Source organism: Gossypium hirsutum, chromosome D07 (assembly GCF_007990345.1).
Source record: "Gossypium hirsutum isolate 1008001.06 chromosome D07, Gossypium_hirsutum_v2.1, whole genome shotgun sequence".
Taxonomy (NCBI): domain Eukaryota; kingdom Viridiplantae; phylum Streptophyta; class Magnoliopsida; order Malvales; family Malvaceae; genus Gossypium; species Gossypium hirsutum.
Window position 1 is genome coordinate 25,683,807 of NC_053443.1, and position 16,828 is coordinate 25,700,634.

Genomic DNA, 16,828 nt, shown 5'->3' on the forward strand with positions numbered 1-16,828 from the left:
TTGTGGATTTGCTAATTAAATGTTTAAGAAGAGAGCTTGCATACAGTTCATTGAGGTGAATGGGCCTAAAGCCGTTAAAAGACATAAAAAAAGTGTTATGATGGTAACCCTACCTAGTTGAATAGAAATCTCAAGATCCAGGCTCAAAGGGAAAACTAAGTCATATTGCATTTTTAGTAGCAGTTGGAAATTATTATTTCTTACTTATATTTATGGTGAAAAGGAAAAATATTAACTGTAGAGTAATAAGGATGAGATGTGCTCTTAATGATTCACATATCTTGGTAATTTCCAAGTGGAGTATAAGCATAACACACTTAATGAGAAATCATCTATATGAATGAGAAATGTGGCTGTTTCTTTTAGAATTTCTAAAAGGCTAAAAACTCTAGAGCGTTCACGAAATCAGGAGTTGTTTAGGGCTAAAGTGAATACAACTGTGAGAATAATGGAATCTTAAGGTAGAAGTTATGTGAGTACTATTGTCTTGATTAACACTATAAGGCTGAAAAGTTCAAAACATCACATTTACTAATTAGCTGAGTAAATTCGATGGTACTTCACTATGGAATGTTCAAGGCCAAAAGCTATGTCGTCTGATGTAGTGTTCTTCCAATAAAATTCTCTTTACTTTCTTTAAGTCTTAATATTTGGTCAAGACAATTTTCATTCGTGAGGGGATTGTTGGAAATTCGTTTTATAAACATGTCTAATGAGATTATGTTTAACAAAAAAAAAAAAGGTATAATACATTGATTTTATGGTTATTATTGGAGTTGTACTCTAATGTGTGAAATTTAACATGCTTAAAAACCAATTATAGGTGAATGATAAATTGTTTTCAAGAAACCTTTTGATGGAAAATTTTCAGTTAAATAAAATATAATTAGTAGTTTTTCAATTAAACTACACCATTTATGGTTCTTTTTAACACCCTAAAAATCTTATACAGCTTCAATTACAAAGAAAGGGGCAAAGCTGATGAGAAGAGTAGAAGGGAAGCAGAAATAGTGAACGAAGAATGGAGATTCCAAGAGTGAAAGGCACATTGAATATTGTAACTTTTTTTCTGAAACCTGAACCAGCTTGATCTTCCATTAAACAATGACTGGAAAGCTTCCTCCACCTCCTCCTCCGATAGCCCCCAAAAGATCCTCACTAGGAAATATAACCCTGCAATTTGTAAGATGGAATTGGATTCATGCCCCTATCGTTGAAACTCTCAGATTCTGGCGGCACTCCTGCAAGCATGGTTTCCAAATTTATCAGCCTTTACGTTGAGCCTTGTAACAGTGTAGAGATTTATTTATTACTCGTGTCTATTATACCAATGATTATTCCTTCACTCATGTTGCTTGTAGTTAAAAGATTTGCCAAAGAATGATCATTTAGCCCCATAAAGTCCCATCTTCGAGTTGTATGAAGCTTGTGAACTAAATTAGGAATCACTTGAACAACACTAGGAAATGCTGCAATTTGTAAGTGATCTTTTCAGTTCTTAAAGTTGTAGATGCTAAAAATAAAACAAAATCAGCCAGTGCAAACTGTTGCGGGACATTACATCACCTTCCATTTCCTTTTCCTGAGAATCTATCAACCTTCTGCAAACCCAGAAAAGCCATGTTTATAGTTATAAAGCATTGAACTTTTTGCTGCTTCCTTGCTGAGATTCAAATTTCAAAGATATTACAGTCTTCATTCATCCAAAACAAAATAAAAAAATAAAAAGAGCAAAGCTTTTGTTATTCTTTTTTTTTTTATTGAAATTTAGTTTAATGTAAATTTAGAATGCCCTCCAAGAAAGTTGAAACATTGGAGCGGATCTGTTAGCAAGGCATTGGAGAAATTCTTTAACCTCAAAAGAAGAGTTTGAAGAATTAGAGAATGAAGCTAAACGGTGTAGTTTTAAGTTTTGGGTTTCAATTTTTTTAATTAATTATAAAATGACATGGAAATTGTGGAAAAAAATAAAGGGTTAAGAAAAATACATGTCATTAACTGCCAACTCAGCAATCTATTAGTAATTGTAACTTTGTAAAGTCAGAATACTTAATAAAAAAATTTCTAATAGTCGCGTGACTATTTATGCAATTTACGCTCTATATATATACAAAATATATATATGATTTTTCTAACATGCTGGAGGAGTTATTCGAGACAAGCATGGTAATTGGATAGAAGGCTACTTTAGAAACATTAGTATATGTTCTGCTCTTAAAGCAGAAATATGGGCCATTTTAAGAAGGGTTTTAAGAAGGTAATTTTAGAAAGTGATAACATGAATGTGGTGCAACTTCTGAATACAAAAGGGGTGAACTCCAATGTCGGGCTGATCCGAAGCATTGTTGAGTTGAGGGACAAACATTGAATAGTCAAATTCTCTCACGTTTATGGGGAGGCTAATTTTACAGCTGATTTTATGGCCAACTTTGCTGCATCTGTGGCTCCTGGACTCCATCTTTTTGACCAACCTGCTGCTATCAATTTAGTTTTAAGCGATATTCTAGGAATCTCATATGACAGGAATTGTTAGTATCCTTTTACTTCCAAAAAAAGAATTTTAACTTGGCTATGTATCCTGAATCCTTCCTTCTGATCCCCATTTTAGTGGACAGTGGACACAACAAATGCTTCTATCTAAATTTAAGAACCAATGTTTCTACAAAAGAATTTTTCTGAGAAACTAACGGAAAACCACAAACGTGAAACTGAAAAAGGAGAAATGATGACCTTCGAACCAAGAGGATAGTCTCCTTTGGCGGACCAAAGACCGTGTCTAACGTACCGACCCGCAGCAGAAATTTTCTAAGTACGTCAATCAACAAACCACAGCAACAGCAGCTGAAAACACGCCGGCAGTGTTGGTGACTGCTATGTCAAGCCTCCTGCACTCATTCAAGTCAATGTGATTTGACGCCTGCGCTGGCTGTTATGACGTGCTGCAGTGAAGGCAGCGGCAGGATGATGTGAGGGGTTTTTCTATGCTGGTCAATGTGGTTGAAATTGGGCCTGGAGATTAAGCTGGCGAATACACATTTCTGATTTCTCTCTCATCTTTGGTGCTCATGTGTAGACGTGCTAATACAAGGAACAAAGCTTTTTCTATGAAGCGAAGAGGCAAAAACTCCTGTCTGGGTTCTTAACTACCATGAGCAAGCTTGAAAAACCACACAGTAACAATCAATAATGTTTGTTATTTCTTCAAAGAAATCAGTTAATAACTACTTTTTAACAAAGGTTTCAAGAAATTCTACACAGTTTCTAGTTTCAAGCTATCATAATCGGAAGACGTGGAACAGACAATATCATCTAATAATGGTCACGCACCAACTCTTAGTCATCATTTCCTCCTCACCCTGCAACATAGAGTACCTCACCTCACCTTGTAATATATGACCTGTAACATCCCGCCAGACGGAGTCTTAGTATTCGAGTACTGTTCTATAGATGAGAAGGATACGATACGTGAAGAAGTGAATAGTGTTAAAACTAGTCTAAGAATAAGAGCTACGTGAGTGCGTCCATGACGCCTTGATATTGGCGAACACTGGGATGGCACAGTAAACTGGAACTATGTCTAGTAAGGGAGGACTCACCCCAAAAGCCTTGTATTGGCATACATAGTTTGGGCAAATTCCATTACAAGAGAATGAACCTTGAAATAAGAAGCTTATGTTAGCATTAGAGAGCACTTTGTAATGTTGGCCTTGAGCCGGTTAAGTTTTAAGGAAAAGAAAGTTAGGAATCAATTGAATGTGAATTAAGATAGTTAGAAACTAAGAGAAAAATACATTGATTGTATTCCTTGAAATTTGTAGATTTGAATAAAACCACCGAATGATTGATGTGACATTTATAAAGTCCCATCAAAGAGCTTAAGAAAAGGTAGGACAAGATATTTTCTCTCTCTTCCTTTCATCGGATTAGGGCTAAAGAAGAAAGAAAATCTCCTTTGAGCTAAGTATAAGGTCCGATGGTTAGACGAGGTCAAGGTAAGGTAAAGCCTGGTGTATGGCAAGCCCTAAAGTTTATAAGTAAATAAACTATTATTCGCCCCCCTAGTGCTCATGGCATGTACGTGGGCGCGTAATTAATATCGAATTGTAATGCAAAAATCCCTTAAAAAGGAATGAGTTAATAAGAAAGAAAGCATTGTTGGATATTGAGGAGACACAGATAATAGGGTCACCGCCAAGAAGGCATAATGTGCCAAGTGTGACTAGTTGGATTATCAACCAGCGCTCTAACGAACAATGAGTTGAGACCCAAAAGTATGATATGTAAAAGTAAGATTGCTCGTACGTGTTTCTTTTACAACTGTCATGCATCTATAATCACGTGAATTAAGACGCGTGTCAAACATCTAACGAGGTAAGGAAAAATATCTAGCTGACCGGATAAATGATAAACACTGTTTTCTTACTTAGTAAGTATTCTCTATCTATATAAGGATGAGGTGAAGGGAAAATCCACTCACCCTTAGGATGAGATTAGAACGAGAGGATGAGCTTTGAGATGCACCTGTTAAGGTAAGTTTCGCAGCATTACTATCATGAGGGCAAGTCTGTTTAGCTTAGTAATGAAAATGGTAGAACTTTATTGTATGATTCTGATTTTCAAGTGAGAAAGGAAATGAACGAGATGGAAAGATCGTGACAAGTTTTCTGTGGTTTAACATTTACAGGCTGTTAATCTACTCGATGGAAGTCGAGAGTTGATGTTTGAAACTACCAAAGTTGAGGTTTTGTGAGGATTTTGAGTCTCTGAACTGAATCTTACTTGTATGTGTGGCTATATGTTTCTATATCCACCTCTTCTGTTCTAAATGATAAATCTATGAAACGAAGACAGGCATAAAACGCTGATTCTATGAAAGATGCTTGTTTGATGAGCTTGCATGTGATGTTTATGGATGATATGCCTCTGTTATGAAAAAGTATATGCATGATGAATATGTAAAGAAAGAATGAGCTCAATGATATGCTTCTATTCTAAAGGAAAATGTATGTATGTATGTATGTATGTATGTATGTATGTACGAGTGTGTGCGGAAGTATGTCTCTGTTTGTTATAAGTCTCTGCATGAGTCTGAAAGCACAATTCTCTTTGTCATGAAAAGAGTCTACATGTGAAGGGAAACGTGTGTTTTTGTCTCTACATGAGGAGTTTGTGCATGAGTTGCATAAGTTTGCATGTTGAGTCTACTTGCGTATGAGTCCGCCAGGACAATAAACACAAATTTTGATAAGGAAAAACCGTGGTCATGGCAAAAAGACCATATAGTGTAAGACCTAATTTGGGACTATAGCATCATATAGGGATACGAAAACCGTAACACCTAGTTTGGGACTCTGACATCATGTGGGGAAAGAAGATGAATGACGGTTGGAAGAGTACCAAGCAATGAGGGGAAAATCTCATAACGTTGAGTTTAGGCAAATCCTTATCGTCGAAAACACCATTTACTGAAATGTGGAAGCATTTGTGGTTGTTCTTTGATAAGTGGAAGCCTCTGTAGCTGTCCTCTGTTATACGTGAGTCTTTACGACGATACTTGTTATATAAAGTCTTAGAACGGGTTTGAATGGGCGATTGGGTGCGGTACGATGCATTTAGTTTACTTTTTGTCTCACGTTACAGTATCGCTACAGTATCTAATCTCATCGCCACTGTTGTTTTTACATTAACCGCAGGTAAATGTGCCGCCCATTCAAACCTACCCTTAGTGGACGACTCTATGAATGCACCTTCGTGGCGAAATATGTTAAAGTGGATGTCTTTGTGGTTGATTCTGTTCTATAAGAGCCTTCGAGGCTGTATCTATTAAATGCGCTCCCGTGGCGAAGTCTATCAAAGTGGATGTCTTTGTGGCCATCTAACTATATGGACATCTCTATGGCTATCTTCTATATGAGTTTGGACGCCCTTGAGGCTATTTAATGTGAGTAGGTTCCTTTGTGGCTATCTGATATTATGTGGACGCTTTTGTGGCCATCTAACTATATGGACGACTCTATGGCTATCTTGTATACGTGTTTGGACGCTCTTGTGGCTATCTATGTCAAAGAAAGACTTCTGTGGTTATCTATGTCAAGTGTACGCCTTTATGGTGCGGTCGGTAAAATTGGCCTTCGTGGTAATGTTTCGAAGACAAAGTTGATTGAGCGAACTTTGAATGAAAGCGCAACCAACGAGCTTGAGACGATGAAAGACTGGTGAGGAACATTTTATGCTGAAAGAGGATGAAGCCTACCTTGTCCACCAGAATGAAAGGTGAATTAGAACGTATTTCATGAGTTCAAGCCCACAAGTGGAGCAATTGTGACTAAGGTAAGAATGCTTACAGAGTGCAAAAGAAGATACAGTAAGTGAAGGTTTAATATTCGTAACACTAATTTTAGTAAGTACCTGCTTAAGAAGTACAGGAAAGTGCAATGCTCTAAGCTTAACAAGAAATAATAAATAATTGTGTGAAAGTTGTCTCACTAAGTTTTTATGAATTTACTATGAATGTATCTGATTTCAAGAATATAAAGAATAGTGCTTTGGGAGACGATGTCACGGCTATCTAGGAAGCAATGGACTAAGTTGTTACGCATACAGAGAAAGAAGGAAAGAAAGAGGAAAACGTAAGAGAAAGATGTATGAAAAGTCTTAAGGCTATATGATAACGACTAAGCTATACAAAAAACTATTGGCAAAGTTGAAGTCTGCGCATAAGATAAAAAATAAGACTTCAAATATTATATACAAGGTATTTTAGGAGAAAGAGATTAAAGAAATTTTATAAGACATTGTTAGTATAGTTACATAGGTGAGTAGAAAAAGTTCAGGTTAAATTTGTTATAGGAAATAACACCTAATATTCGGATCTGGTCGATGGGGTCGATCGGGTCAAGTAGAGGATGTTACATGTTTCAATAAGATTGAGAAAGAAGATGGATGGGTAAGAAGGAAGACATTGATATGATATTTGCTTAAAAATTTACAAAAGGATCCCAACAAGCGTCATATCTTTCAACTTCGCAGTACGCTATATCAGCTTATTCGACAATAACAATTTCTTATACATACGAGATTCTGTAGTGCGGTATATTAAAACAACAAACAAAACAGATACCATTCATGATGTCGAGAATTACAACACCCTCAGAGAAATTTGTAGTAGCTAACCTGACAAATGGGGCAGATCATCCAAAGGAACAGGTGTTAATAGGGGTTCATTTGAGAAGAAGGCTTCGAAATTTCCGACCACAGTTTTACGCAACTCTTCAAGAGATTCCGTTGTACAAACAGCATTATGAGGAGACATGACTACATTATCCAATGCAAGGAGCTCAACGGGAACATCAGGTTCATGCTCAAACACATCCAAGCCGGCACCTCGGATCTCTCTCTTAATTAAACACTGCACCAATTCCTTCTCATCAATGATGGGTCCACGAGCTATGTTAATAATGACCCCATCCTTCCCCAACGCTGACAACACTTCCTTGCCAATCAGGTGGTGTGTTTCATCAGTTAAAGCACAGCAAATTATAAGGGCATCGCAATGAACCGCCAGTTCAACAACATTGGGATAAAAAGTGTACGGTACTGAAGGTTTTTTGCTTCTTGAATTGTATGAAATAGAACAGCTAAATGCCTCCAGTCTTTTAGCGACTTCTGTTCCAATACTTCCTAATCCAACAATTCCCACTTGCTTACCACCAAGCTGAAATTCTTCAATTACCAAATTATAAACAAACATTACGTACATAATTTAAATCTGAGGGAAAGAAAGGGTAAGATTACGACCTTATTGCCAAGAGGATAGTTTCCTTGGGAAGACCATAGCCCTTGCTTGACATAGCGGTTAGCAGCCGAAACCTTCCTCAAAACGTCGAGCAGCAATCCCACCGCGGAATCCGCACAATCAGTGGAGAAAATGGTTCCAGCGCCAGCCACTGCGATGCCACGGCGTCGGCACTCGGAGCAATCGATGTGGTTAATGCCCTGGCTAGTGGTAACGACCAAACCCAGGTGGGGCAAAAGGCGGATAGTATCAGCGGTGACAGAACCGCTAGCTGATGTGAGAATGGCTTGTACGGACTGTGCATGGGTGAGCAAGAACTGGGAAAGAGGGAGTGGGGATTCGAACGCTTTCAGGAATTGGAATTTGGGTGAGTGGAAGAAATGGTCACCGAAGATGCTGAATGCTGCCGGGGGTTTCAAGATGAGGACATAGGGCAAATCGTTTTGGGGAGGCTGAGATTGGTTTTCAGCTGCTACTGCCATTTGCTTTGTTAGTGCTTTACACCGGTGCCGTGTGCGATAGGTGCGGATTTTGTAAGATTTTTGTTTTTGTTTTGGTAAAATTTGTAAGATTCTTTACATTATGGGTAAATGTTCTAATTTGAGCTGAGAGGGTGCAACCTTTATAAATGATTCAATATTGGTTTGAACTTTAGAGAAGTGTTTAAAGAATGGTTTTTATGCACTTAATTTGTAGCTAAATGTTAGATTTGTTTATAATAAAACATATAATAATAATATATTAGTTGAACTTGAGATACAGTATTTAAGAAAATCTTATTTTAGTATTTTTGAAAAAATGTGACTTTTATTTTAACACTTTCAAAAATATTGGACTCTTATTTGATCACTTTAAAAAGTTTGACTTTCATTTAAATATATTTATGAAAGTTAGCCTCTTATATGACCATTTTTAAAAGTTTAGTTTTATGTGAGCAAATCCTAAAAGATTAGGCCTAAATTGAATCTTTAGTCTTCTTTTTTTTTTTATGTCCAACAAGTCAAAGCTTTTTATTTATTTACCATTTGACACGGGTTGAGTCCTTTTTATTAAGGGTTAAACTACACTACAGGTCACTCAATTATTATCTTGGCTTTTTGTCATCAATGATGAATTTTTTTAAAAAAAATTGGTCACCTAACTAAGCAACATCATTTTTGTTTTTATTTTTATTACATGTCGTCAAGTACCTGACAGGAGGGTGACATGGCAATTAAAAAATTGGTATAATAATAATTTAACACTCAACTTTTACATATTATATTCATTTAGTCACAATTTTAAAAATAAACCATCAACTTACAAATAATCTCAATTTGATCTTAATTCTAAAAAATTCAAAAAATATATAAAAGTACATAAATATTTTTTAATATATAAATTTTTTTTCAAAAATAATAATAAATAAAAAGAAATAAATATATTAAAATATTAAAATAAATAAAAATATTAAAATTTTACCTTCCTCTTCCACTTCCCTTACTACCGCTATTATTGCTACCTTTAACTCAAATCTCATGACTAGATCGCCCGGCCCGACAGCCCACCCGAAATATGGGAAGGTTCGGGTAAAAATATAGGCCCGAAATATAGGTTTGAGCAAAAAAACGGAGCCCGTTTAGAAAACAGGCCGGGCCTCGGGCACCACTTTTTTGTTTAGTAAAAATATTTTTTTATTTTTTTAATTTTAAAATATTTTTAAAATACTTTTTTTATTTTTTATTTTTAAAATAATTTTTGGTTTTTATTAAAAAATGGACCGGGCCGGGTCGGGCTTGGGCTTAGAAATTTTTTCTCGGGCCGGGCTTGGATAAAATTTTAGGCCCATATTTCGGGGAGGGTCGGGCCGGACCTAGAACGCGGGCCAAAAAAATTTTTTTGGACCCGGCCCATGGACATCTACTCATGACTCACACTTAACATTTAATATGAATCCATTGGTAGTGAAATTTACACTTTTTTTTCATTTTCTCATTAAAAAATGAAAATTTTATAATTTAGTATATGTACTTTCAAATCTTTCTAATTTGAAACCAAAAGTGATTTTCATCACAAAAATACATATTCCAATATATTCTAAATGCCAAATAATTAATAATAATTTATATTTCTCTTTTTGATAAAATTTACACTTTAATCCTTCAACTCTTTTAGAATTTACATTTAAGTCCTTTTTCAACATTCTCACATTAAATTTACATGTTATTATATTTATAAGGTATGTTTTTATCTAAAAATTATTTAGATATATATAATATTGTTTATATATAACTAATATTATTTTGTCTTTGTTGATTGACTCTTAATTTGATTGGCATTGATATTGTTACCAATGTAGGAGAATGTAAGTTTTGAGTTCGCTGAAGTACATTATGCTCTTATTTATGAGTTGGGAAAGGGCCAATGAAAAATGATGGATGTGATGTGCGTAAAATATTTAAATTTCAATTGGAGTTGTTATCCAAACATGTAGTAGCTATTACAATGGTGGATTTTTTTTGCTGGTACTAGCTTGTATAAGTATTAATTTGTTTGATATATCATTTTAAATTTATCGTTGGTTTTAAAAAAAATATTTTATATATGTATGTAAAAACATTTATAAATATCAAATAATGAGATTAAATAAATCTCACATATAAAATATTTATTTATTATATAGAATATTTTTTAATAAACTCTATAAATATAATCCATCATTAAACAAATTCAAAATAAATAATCAAAAAAATTATTTCATAAATTAAACAATAAAATCATACTATACTAATCATATAACAATTCATAATTTAATAAGTCCAAATAAATAATTTTAATTTTAATTTTAAATTAATTTATTTTGTACCTATTGATATGGGGGAAATCAACCTATATACATTGATATGATCAACATCGATTAAATTTTGCACAGGAATAAAACTAAAAATTTATTGTTCCAATTCACTACTGAAAGGGGTAAGATAATGAAATTGAGTACCTTTATCCAAGCACATTATCAATCGAGCTAGAGACGTGGGTTTAGGGTTTCAAATTGAAGTTGGTACTCAAACACATCATGGCGTATTTGCCCACCCAAAAATAGCCATGATTAGATGACTTGCTTGATTAGCCCAATAGAGCTCAAGCATTACCTTTTCAAGCAAACCCATAAAGTGAACTTTTTCGTCAACAAGAACAAATGGAAGTATTCAAAATAAGAGCTTGAAATAAAGCAACGAACGTAAAAAAGTCAACAACTCTAAGATTGCCTCAAAGAATCCTAATCTTAAGACTACAAATTAGTTCCAAGCATCAAATAATCCGGGTGTTTCAGGAATTCTGTTATCGCAAATTTCTAACAGCGACAAAGGCAGCCTTTTGAATGGGTCATATGCCACGAACAAGTATCGCAATTTAACTATCTTCTTCGAATTTACACCACAAATCTCACCATAACAATGTCGAAATTCGACCCATACCAGCACCTCAGTATACGTCCCAACCCAGACGGTACCATCACTCGCTTAATCAACTTCCCCAGCACCGAAGCCAACCCCGACATAATTCCAGGTATCCCCACTGTTTCTAAAGATGTCACCGTCAACGAAGAAACAAAGGTCTGGGCACGCATTTTCCGCCCCAATAAATTGCCATCTAATGACAACACTGTTGTACGATTACCCATCGTTTTCTACTTCCATGGTGGTGGCTTCACTTTATTCAGCGTTTCCAATATCACAACTCATCAACCTTGCTCTACCATTGCCAGTGAAACACCCGCCATTGTCGTAGCAGTGGAGCATCGTCTTGCCCCCGAGCACAGGCTCCCGACGCAGTATGAAGATGCCATTGACACGATCCTGTGGGTGAAGAAACAGGTTTTGGACCCTCAAGGAGAAAGATGGCTAAGAGATTACGGAGATTTCACAAGATGTTACCTTGGTGGGCGTGGCAGCGGTGGCAATATTGCGTTTCATGCTGCTATAAAAGCTGCAGATCGTGATATAAAGCCTTTAAATACTAATGGTATATTTTTAAACCAACCAATGTTTGGGGGGAAAGAAAGACTGCCATCAGAGTTGAAATATGCAACGGATCAGTTGATACCATTGCCTGTACTTGATCTCTTGTGGGAGTTAGCATTGCCTAAGGCAACAGACCGTGACCACCGATATTGTAATCCAATGCAGGATGCAGTGTACAAGAGTAAGGTCAGTTCGTTAGGGCGGTGTTTGGTGATTTCATTCGACATGGATCCAATGTTTGATAGGGTGCAAGCAGTCGTGCAAATGTTGGTGGCTGAAAAGGTTCAAGTTGATGCACGTTTCGATATTGTCGGCTTCCATAACATCGATATCGTGGATACACAAAGAGCTCAGGCCATTTTGAATATTATTAAGGAATTTATCATTTGAAATTACAAGCTGAACTCATCATCTAAAATCCATTCTTCACAAGGGATTCCACTTTTCTATTTAGTTTGTTATATATACATATGTTAGTGGTGTTAGTGTCTTTTCATTAGAAGTGGGTTACTTTTGATAAGTCATTGTTTCATGTTATTGATAATTGCGAAGTAAACGAAATTAAATCATGTTCTCTTTTTGTTGATCATGGGCAAGTTACTGGCGTGATATTTTTTTTTCTTTTGTATGGTTTTATGTATATAATTTTAGGGTTTATTGCAATGATTAATGAATCGTTTTCAGTTCATTCTTCTTTCAATTCTTATTTTTATTTCATACCTTTTGCTTTCTTAAATTTTACTTGAATTGCTACATTGTTTCTGTTTGCACATAGCGCTATACAACAACAGGGATTGAATGAATTCAAGCAGACATGATCTATATAATCTGGAGAGATGGAGCTGATAAGTTGATCCCAGAATTTAGTTACGGTCCTCGTGTTTGAGAAAACATTATCATATGCAAGGGCGAAGCCAGAACAATTTTTTAGGAACGAATGAAATTTTAATTTTTTATAGTTTATATCTTTATAATTTTTAAAGAATTAAATCGAGTTTTTATAATTTTAGAGAGATTAAAGTGTAATTTTATTGTTACTAATTTAAAAATTTTAAAAAATTTCAGCATAGTATAAAAAGATTTTAAAAAAAAAAAGATAGATTAAAAGAAGAGAAAGAAAGGAGGAGGGAAAGAGAAATTTTAAACTTTTGTATTTTAAAGCAACATTTGGATTTTTCGATCACCTATTATGTGAGCTTTAAGGTTTTGTTATTTTAATTGATGCATGCCAAAAGAAATCCAAAATCCTAAGCTTGTATTCATTTCTATGAAACCCTTATACAAGGAAGCTCTATAGAAAATCGACGTACCTTCTTATATTTCACACTTCATTAAGGTTGAAATGGACACACCTCAATGATTGAAAGTGTCAACATTTTTACTCTTAATTAATTAAGTGATTTTATCGTAATTGTAATTTCCGAATATTTCCTCATGGTTTTTTAATATTCTTTAGATGATATCCTTAATTTTTTTTACATATAAAGCTAAATGCGTGAGTAGATATTAGTTCACTAATTACCTAAACATTAACTAATATTAATGTACATTACATAGTTGGATTGTAATACAAAAATATAATTTATATGAGTAGGTAATCTAAATGGTATATAGTCTATAGGGTTAGATTGAGCAAATGACACATGTTGGGACTAGTATGCCATATATAAATCCAATTAAAAAGTCCAATTTATTTTGACAAATTAAAAAAAACCGTTATGTACATTAACATGATGTATACATATTAAAGTTATAACACCCATCATGTGTCCCAACATCTGGTACAGATGGGAGATACTACTGGAGTAAGTACATAAATGAATATTGAGGGAAATAGTTTGTAAAAGAAAATTTTGAAAATAAGGGACCAAATTAAAATATAAATGAAATTTGGAGAGCCATTTGTAGTAAATTACATAAATATATAATGATGGATGACAAACAAAATAAACAAATAGATGCCTAGTAAAAAAAATAAGAGAACAGTTTTAAATAATAATAAAATAAATAAATAAATAAATAAATAATAGGCTAACAAGTAAATACATAAGGAATTAAAAGGAGTAAAGGACCCAATTGTCACTCAAATAAAATTAACGGGATAAATAAAGATAAAAGATAAACAAAGGGACTAATTCAAAATGCGCAAAAAGGACGAGGGATTAAATAAGAAATTATTCCCAGTCCCCAAAGTACACCGTTTCATAGGGGGCCAAAATGAGACGAAGGCAAAATTGCAGAGAAAAAAAGAAAGCAGGATTAAATTGAAAATGGGCGAAAAAGCGGAAGGATCAACCGCGAAAATAACCCACTTGTAAAAATGTGCGGATCCTCTTAAAGGGGGGTCAAAAATTGGGTTAGGCCAAAACGACGCCATTTTGGGGCTATTGTAATCAGCCCTAAAACGACGTCATTTTATAAGGCCTATTTAAGCTGAGTTTTTTTTTTTAAAATCATTATGCACCTTTCTTAAAAAAAATGAGAGCTCTCTCTTTGCTCTCTCACCCTCTTCCCCTCCGTCCATGGCTCCAGCCGTCGGCCACCGTGGCGGCCATCGATCACCGGTGACGCTGAAAGTTAAAAAACCCCTTTTTTTTTCTTTTTTTTCGAATAGAACCTAAATTTGAGGCTAAAATACCAAAATAAAAATAAAAAAAAGTAGAAACTTTTGACCCCTCTTTTAGCCAATTTCGACGTCGGAGAAAGTTTCCGGCGAATATGTGAAACGACTCAGGGGAGTTTCCTTATTTTCTTTTTATTTTTATTTTTATTTTTTGCATCTAAAATATAAGAGATTTAAGAGAAAAATAAAAAAACAGCAGAGGAATCACCTTTTTTAAAAAAATTATTCTATTTTTTATTGATATTTTTGTGTTCGAAAAGGAAGAAGAAATACAAACTGACTGCCATGGCTTTTATAGCCAAATTACAAGATTCGTTTTTTGTCTTCTTGTTTTATGTTTATTTTTTCTTTGTTGTCCCCTTTTTGCTTACGTGTTCTTCTTGCTTTGCAAGTGACAGAGGCTAACGGTGACGGTGGCAGAGGCGTGCGGAGAGGGGCACCAATGTGGTATGCGGCTAGGGTTAGATTAGGGTGTCAGTTTTTACTGAAACTGAGTTTAGGTTGTGGGCCATTTAGGCTTTAGGGTTTTTTGATTTGGGTTTGCTAGATTTAATGTAATTTGGGTTTGTAACTGTTGTAAATGGACTTTTGATATTTGGACTTGTTTATTTTTTTTTTTTGGTTTTATTTATTATTTGGTCTTAGGCTTAGGTGAAATTGGGTCATTACAGCTGCCCCTCTTTGCTCGTTGTCATGTAACGAGAATGGAGCAAAGACTTTTAAAAATGACTAATTTTGCCCGGTCTTACCGAATCTTGACTTCTTGGTGCTCATCTTCTTCTAGTAGCCTTGTTCTAACCCACTGCCACTTCAAGGAGATGAGACTTGATGTTTTAGTCTGCTCCACTACAACTTCAAGGAGATAAAACTTGCTATGGTAGATTTAATCCAACCTACTGCAACCTCAGAGGTATAAGATTCATTATTTTAATCTGCTCCACTGCAACGTCAGAGAGATAGGATTAGTAGCTTCAATATGCTCCACTGCAATTTTAGGGAGATAAGATTGGTATCTTCAACCTGCTCCATTGCAACTTCAAGGAGATAAGGTTTGATATGATCTGCTCTACTGCAACTTCAGAGAGATAATATCTGCAATTTATAGCTTCAATCTGTTCCACTACAACTTCAGGGAAATAAGATTCGCTATCTTCAGTCTGCTCCACTGCAACTTCAGGGAGATAAGACTTGTAACTTCAACCTGCTCCACTGAAACTTCAGGGAGATAAGGTTTAATATGATCTTCAATCCACCCCAATGCAACTTCAAGGGTATAGGATTAGTGGCTTCATTGACCTGTTATCTAGGGAACATGACCTGTAGAATCCATTATATGGACCTATTTATGCCTAGTAATTAGGATGTCATTATCAGAATGAATCGAATGCTCCTAACTAGATGTGTATGAATAATATTTGCATGAATACAGAATGTCATTTTTCGATAATGATCCTTTTTTAATGCTTAGGTTTTCAATGCTCTTTGTTCATCAATGTTCTATCACTAACGCATTACCCTGCCTTCTTGTTCAGCTGGTATTTCTAACAAAAAACCCGAAGAAATAACCATAATTTAGACTATTCTTTCTCAAATGTTTCCAACCCTGAGGTTTGGTTAGTTCTAAATAATAGTCCTGTTTCAGGTCCTCGTACTATTAGAAACTTTCATAGTAATATTCAGAACTCCTTTTGCTTGAATATTATCAGTCCATTAATCGTTATTTCAATGAAAAATGCTCGAAAAAATTTATCACAATGGACAAGATGGAATTTTATTGAGAGTAAATCTCAAAACGAATAAATTAATAAAGATAGCAAATTTTGCTAAGATACGAAATGAATAAGATGAAAATAGGTGCCCCAGATATTGTAGCATGAGCTTCTGTGCACAAAACTTCTTGAGGACCTTTTGAACTTGATACGTGTTTAGAAGTCCCAGAAGACTTTATTGATGCCCTAAGATGTAGCATCCCTCCTTCTTGCTAATTCAGGCATAGTAAGACTACCGCATGCCCCACATTCAATCAAAAATTTGAATTTCCCATTCTTGGGTTTTCAATTCAAAACCCTTTTGGTCTCAAGGTGCCCTTTGTGGGTTTTCACCTTGGCCTCTCCTTCTTTTTCTTTTTTTAAGTGAAATATTTCTTGCTTGAATCAGAATTCACAGGATTAGGCAGGTTCTTGCCATCTATCTTGGTCAATATCAACGCTTTTCCAGATAAGGCCTTCCACATAAGGTCTTTCCTAGTTTGGCATCCACTTTCTTCTGAAGTTCTTTTGTATGGGAAGGATCTTCTTCGATACCAGGTCCCCCCAATGAAATTATCTGGGGCGAACCTTTTTTGGTAAGCTCGCATCATTTGTTTTTGGTACATTTGACAATGTCGGATAACTTTAAACCTTTCTC

The 16,828-nt window shown here is 35.1% G+C and overlaps 2 protein-coding genes and 1 long non-coding RNA gene across 7 annotated transcripts; 2 read left to right on the forward strand and 1 right to left on the reverse strand.

The window, feature by feature from the left end:
• Window positions 1-860: 860 nt before the first annotated feature.
• On the reverse strand, window positions 861-8,558 carry LOC107954583 (glyoxylate/hydroxypyruvate reductase HPR3). 5 transcript variants are annotated; one of them, XM_016890181.2, is made up of 5 exons: window positions 7,798-8,558; window positions 7,174-7,714; window positions 1,567-1,663; window positions 1,329-1,469; window positions 915-1,241 (listed from the first exon to the last, which is right to left on the reverse strand). In XM_016890181.2, the coding sequence occupies exons 1-4, from the start codon at window positions 8,275-8,277 to the stop codon at window positions 1,460-1,462; spliced, it is 1,128 nt and encodes a 375-aa protein (XP_016745670.1). In that variant the 5' UTR covers window positions 8,278-8,558; the 3' UTR covers window positions 915-1,241; window positions 1,329-1,459. The 5 variants fall into 5 exon arrangements, with proteins under 5 accessions (XP_016745672.1, XP_016745670.1, XP_040952833.1 ...); XM_041096898.1 differs by lacking the exons at window positions 915-1,241; window positions 1,329-1,469; window positions 1,567-1,663 and adding exons at window positions 2,620-3,157; window positions 3,328-3,397; XM_016890183.2 differs by lacking the exons at window positions 1,329-1,469; window positions 1,567-1,663 and having other exon boundaries at window positions 861-1,241.
• On the forward strand, window positions 4,243-6,551 carry LOC107914270 (uncharacterized). Its single transcript, XR_001688756.2, has 3 exons — window positions 4,243-4,529; window positions 4,685-4,781; window positions 5,694-6,551. It is a non-coding gene; the product is annotated as an uncharacterized lncRNA (long non-coding RNA).
• Window positions 8,559-11,158: 2,600 nt separating the features above from the next.
• Window positions 11,159-12,487, forward strand: LOC107956725 (probable carboxylesterase 9). Its single transcript, XM_016892278.2, has one exon. It carries the CDS (start codon window positions 11,233-11,235, stop codon window positions 12,187-12,189), a length of 957 nt encoding a protein of 318 aa, XP_016747767.1. The 5' UTR covers window positions 11,159-11,232; the 3' UTR covers window positions 12,190-12,487.
• The last annotated feature ends 4,341 nt before the right edge of the window (window positions 12,488-16,828 follow it).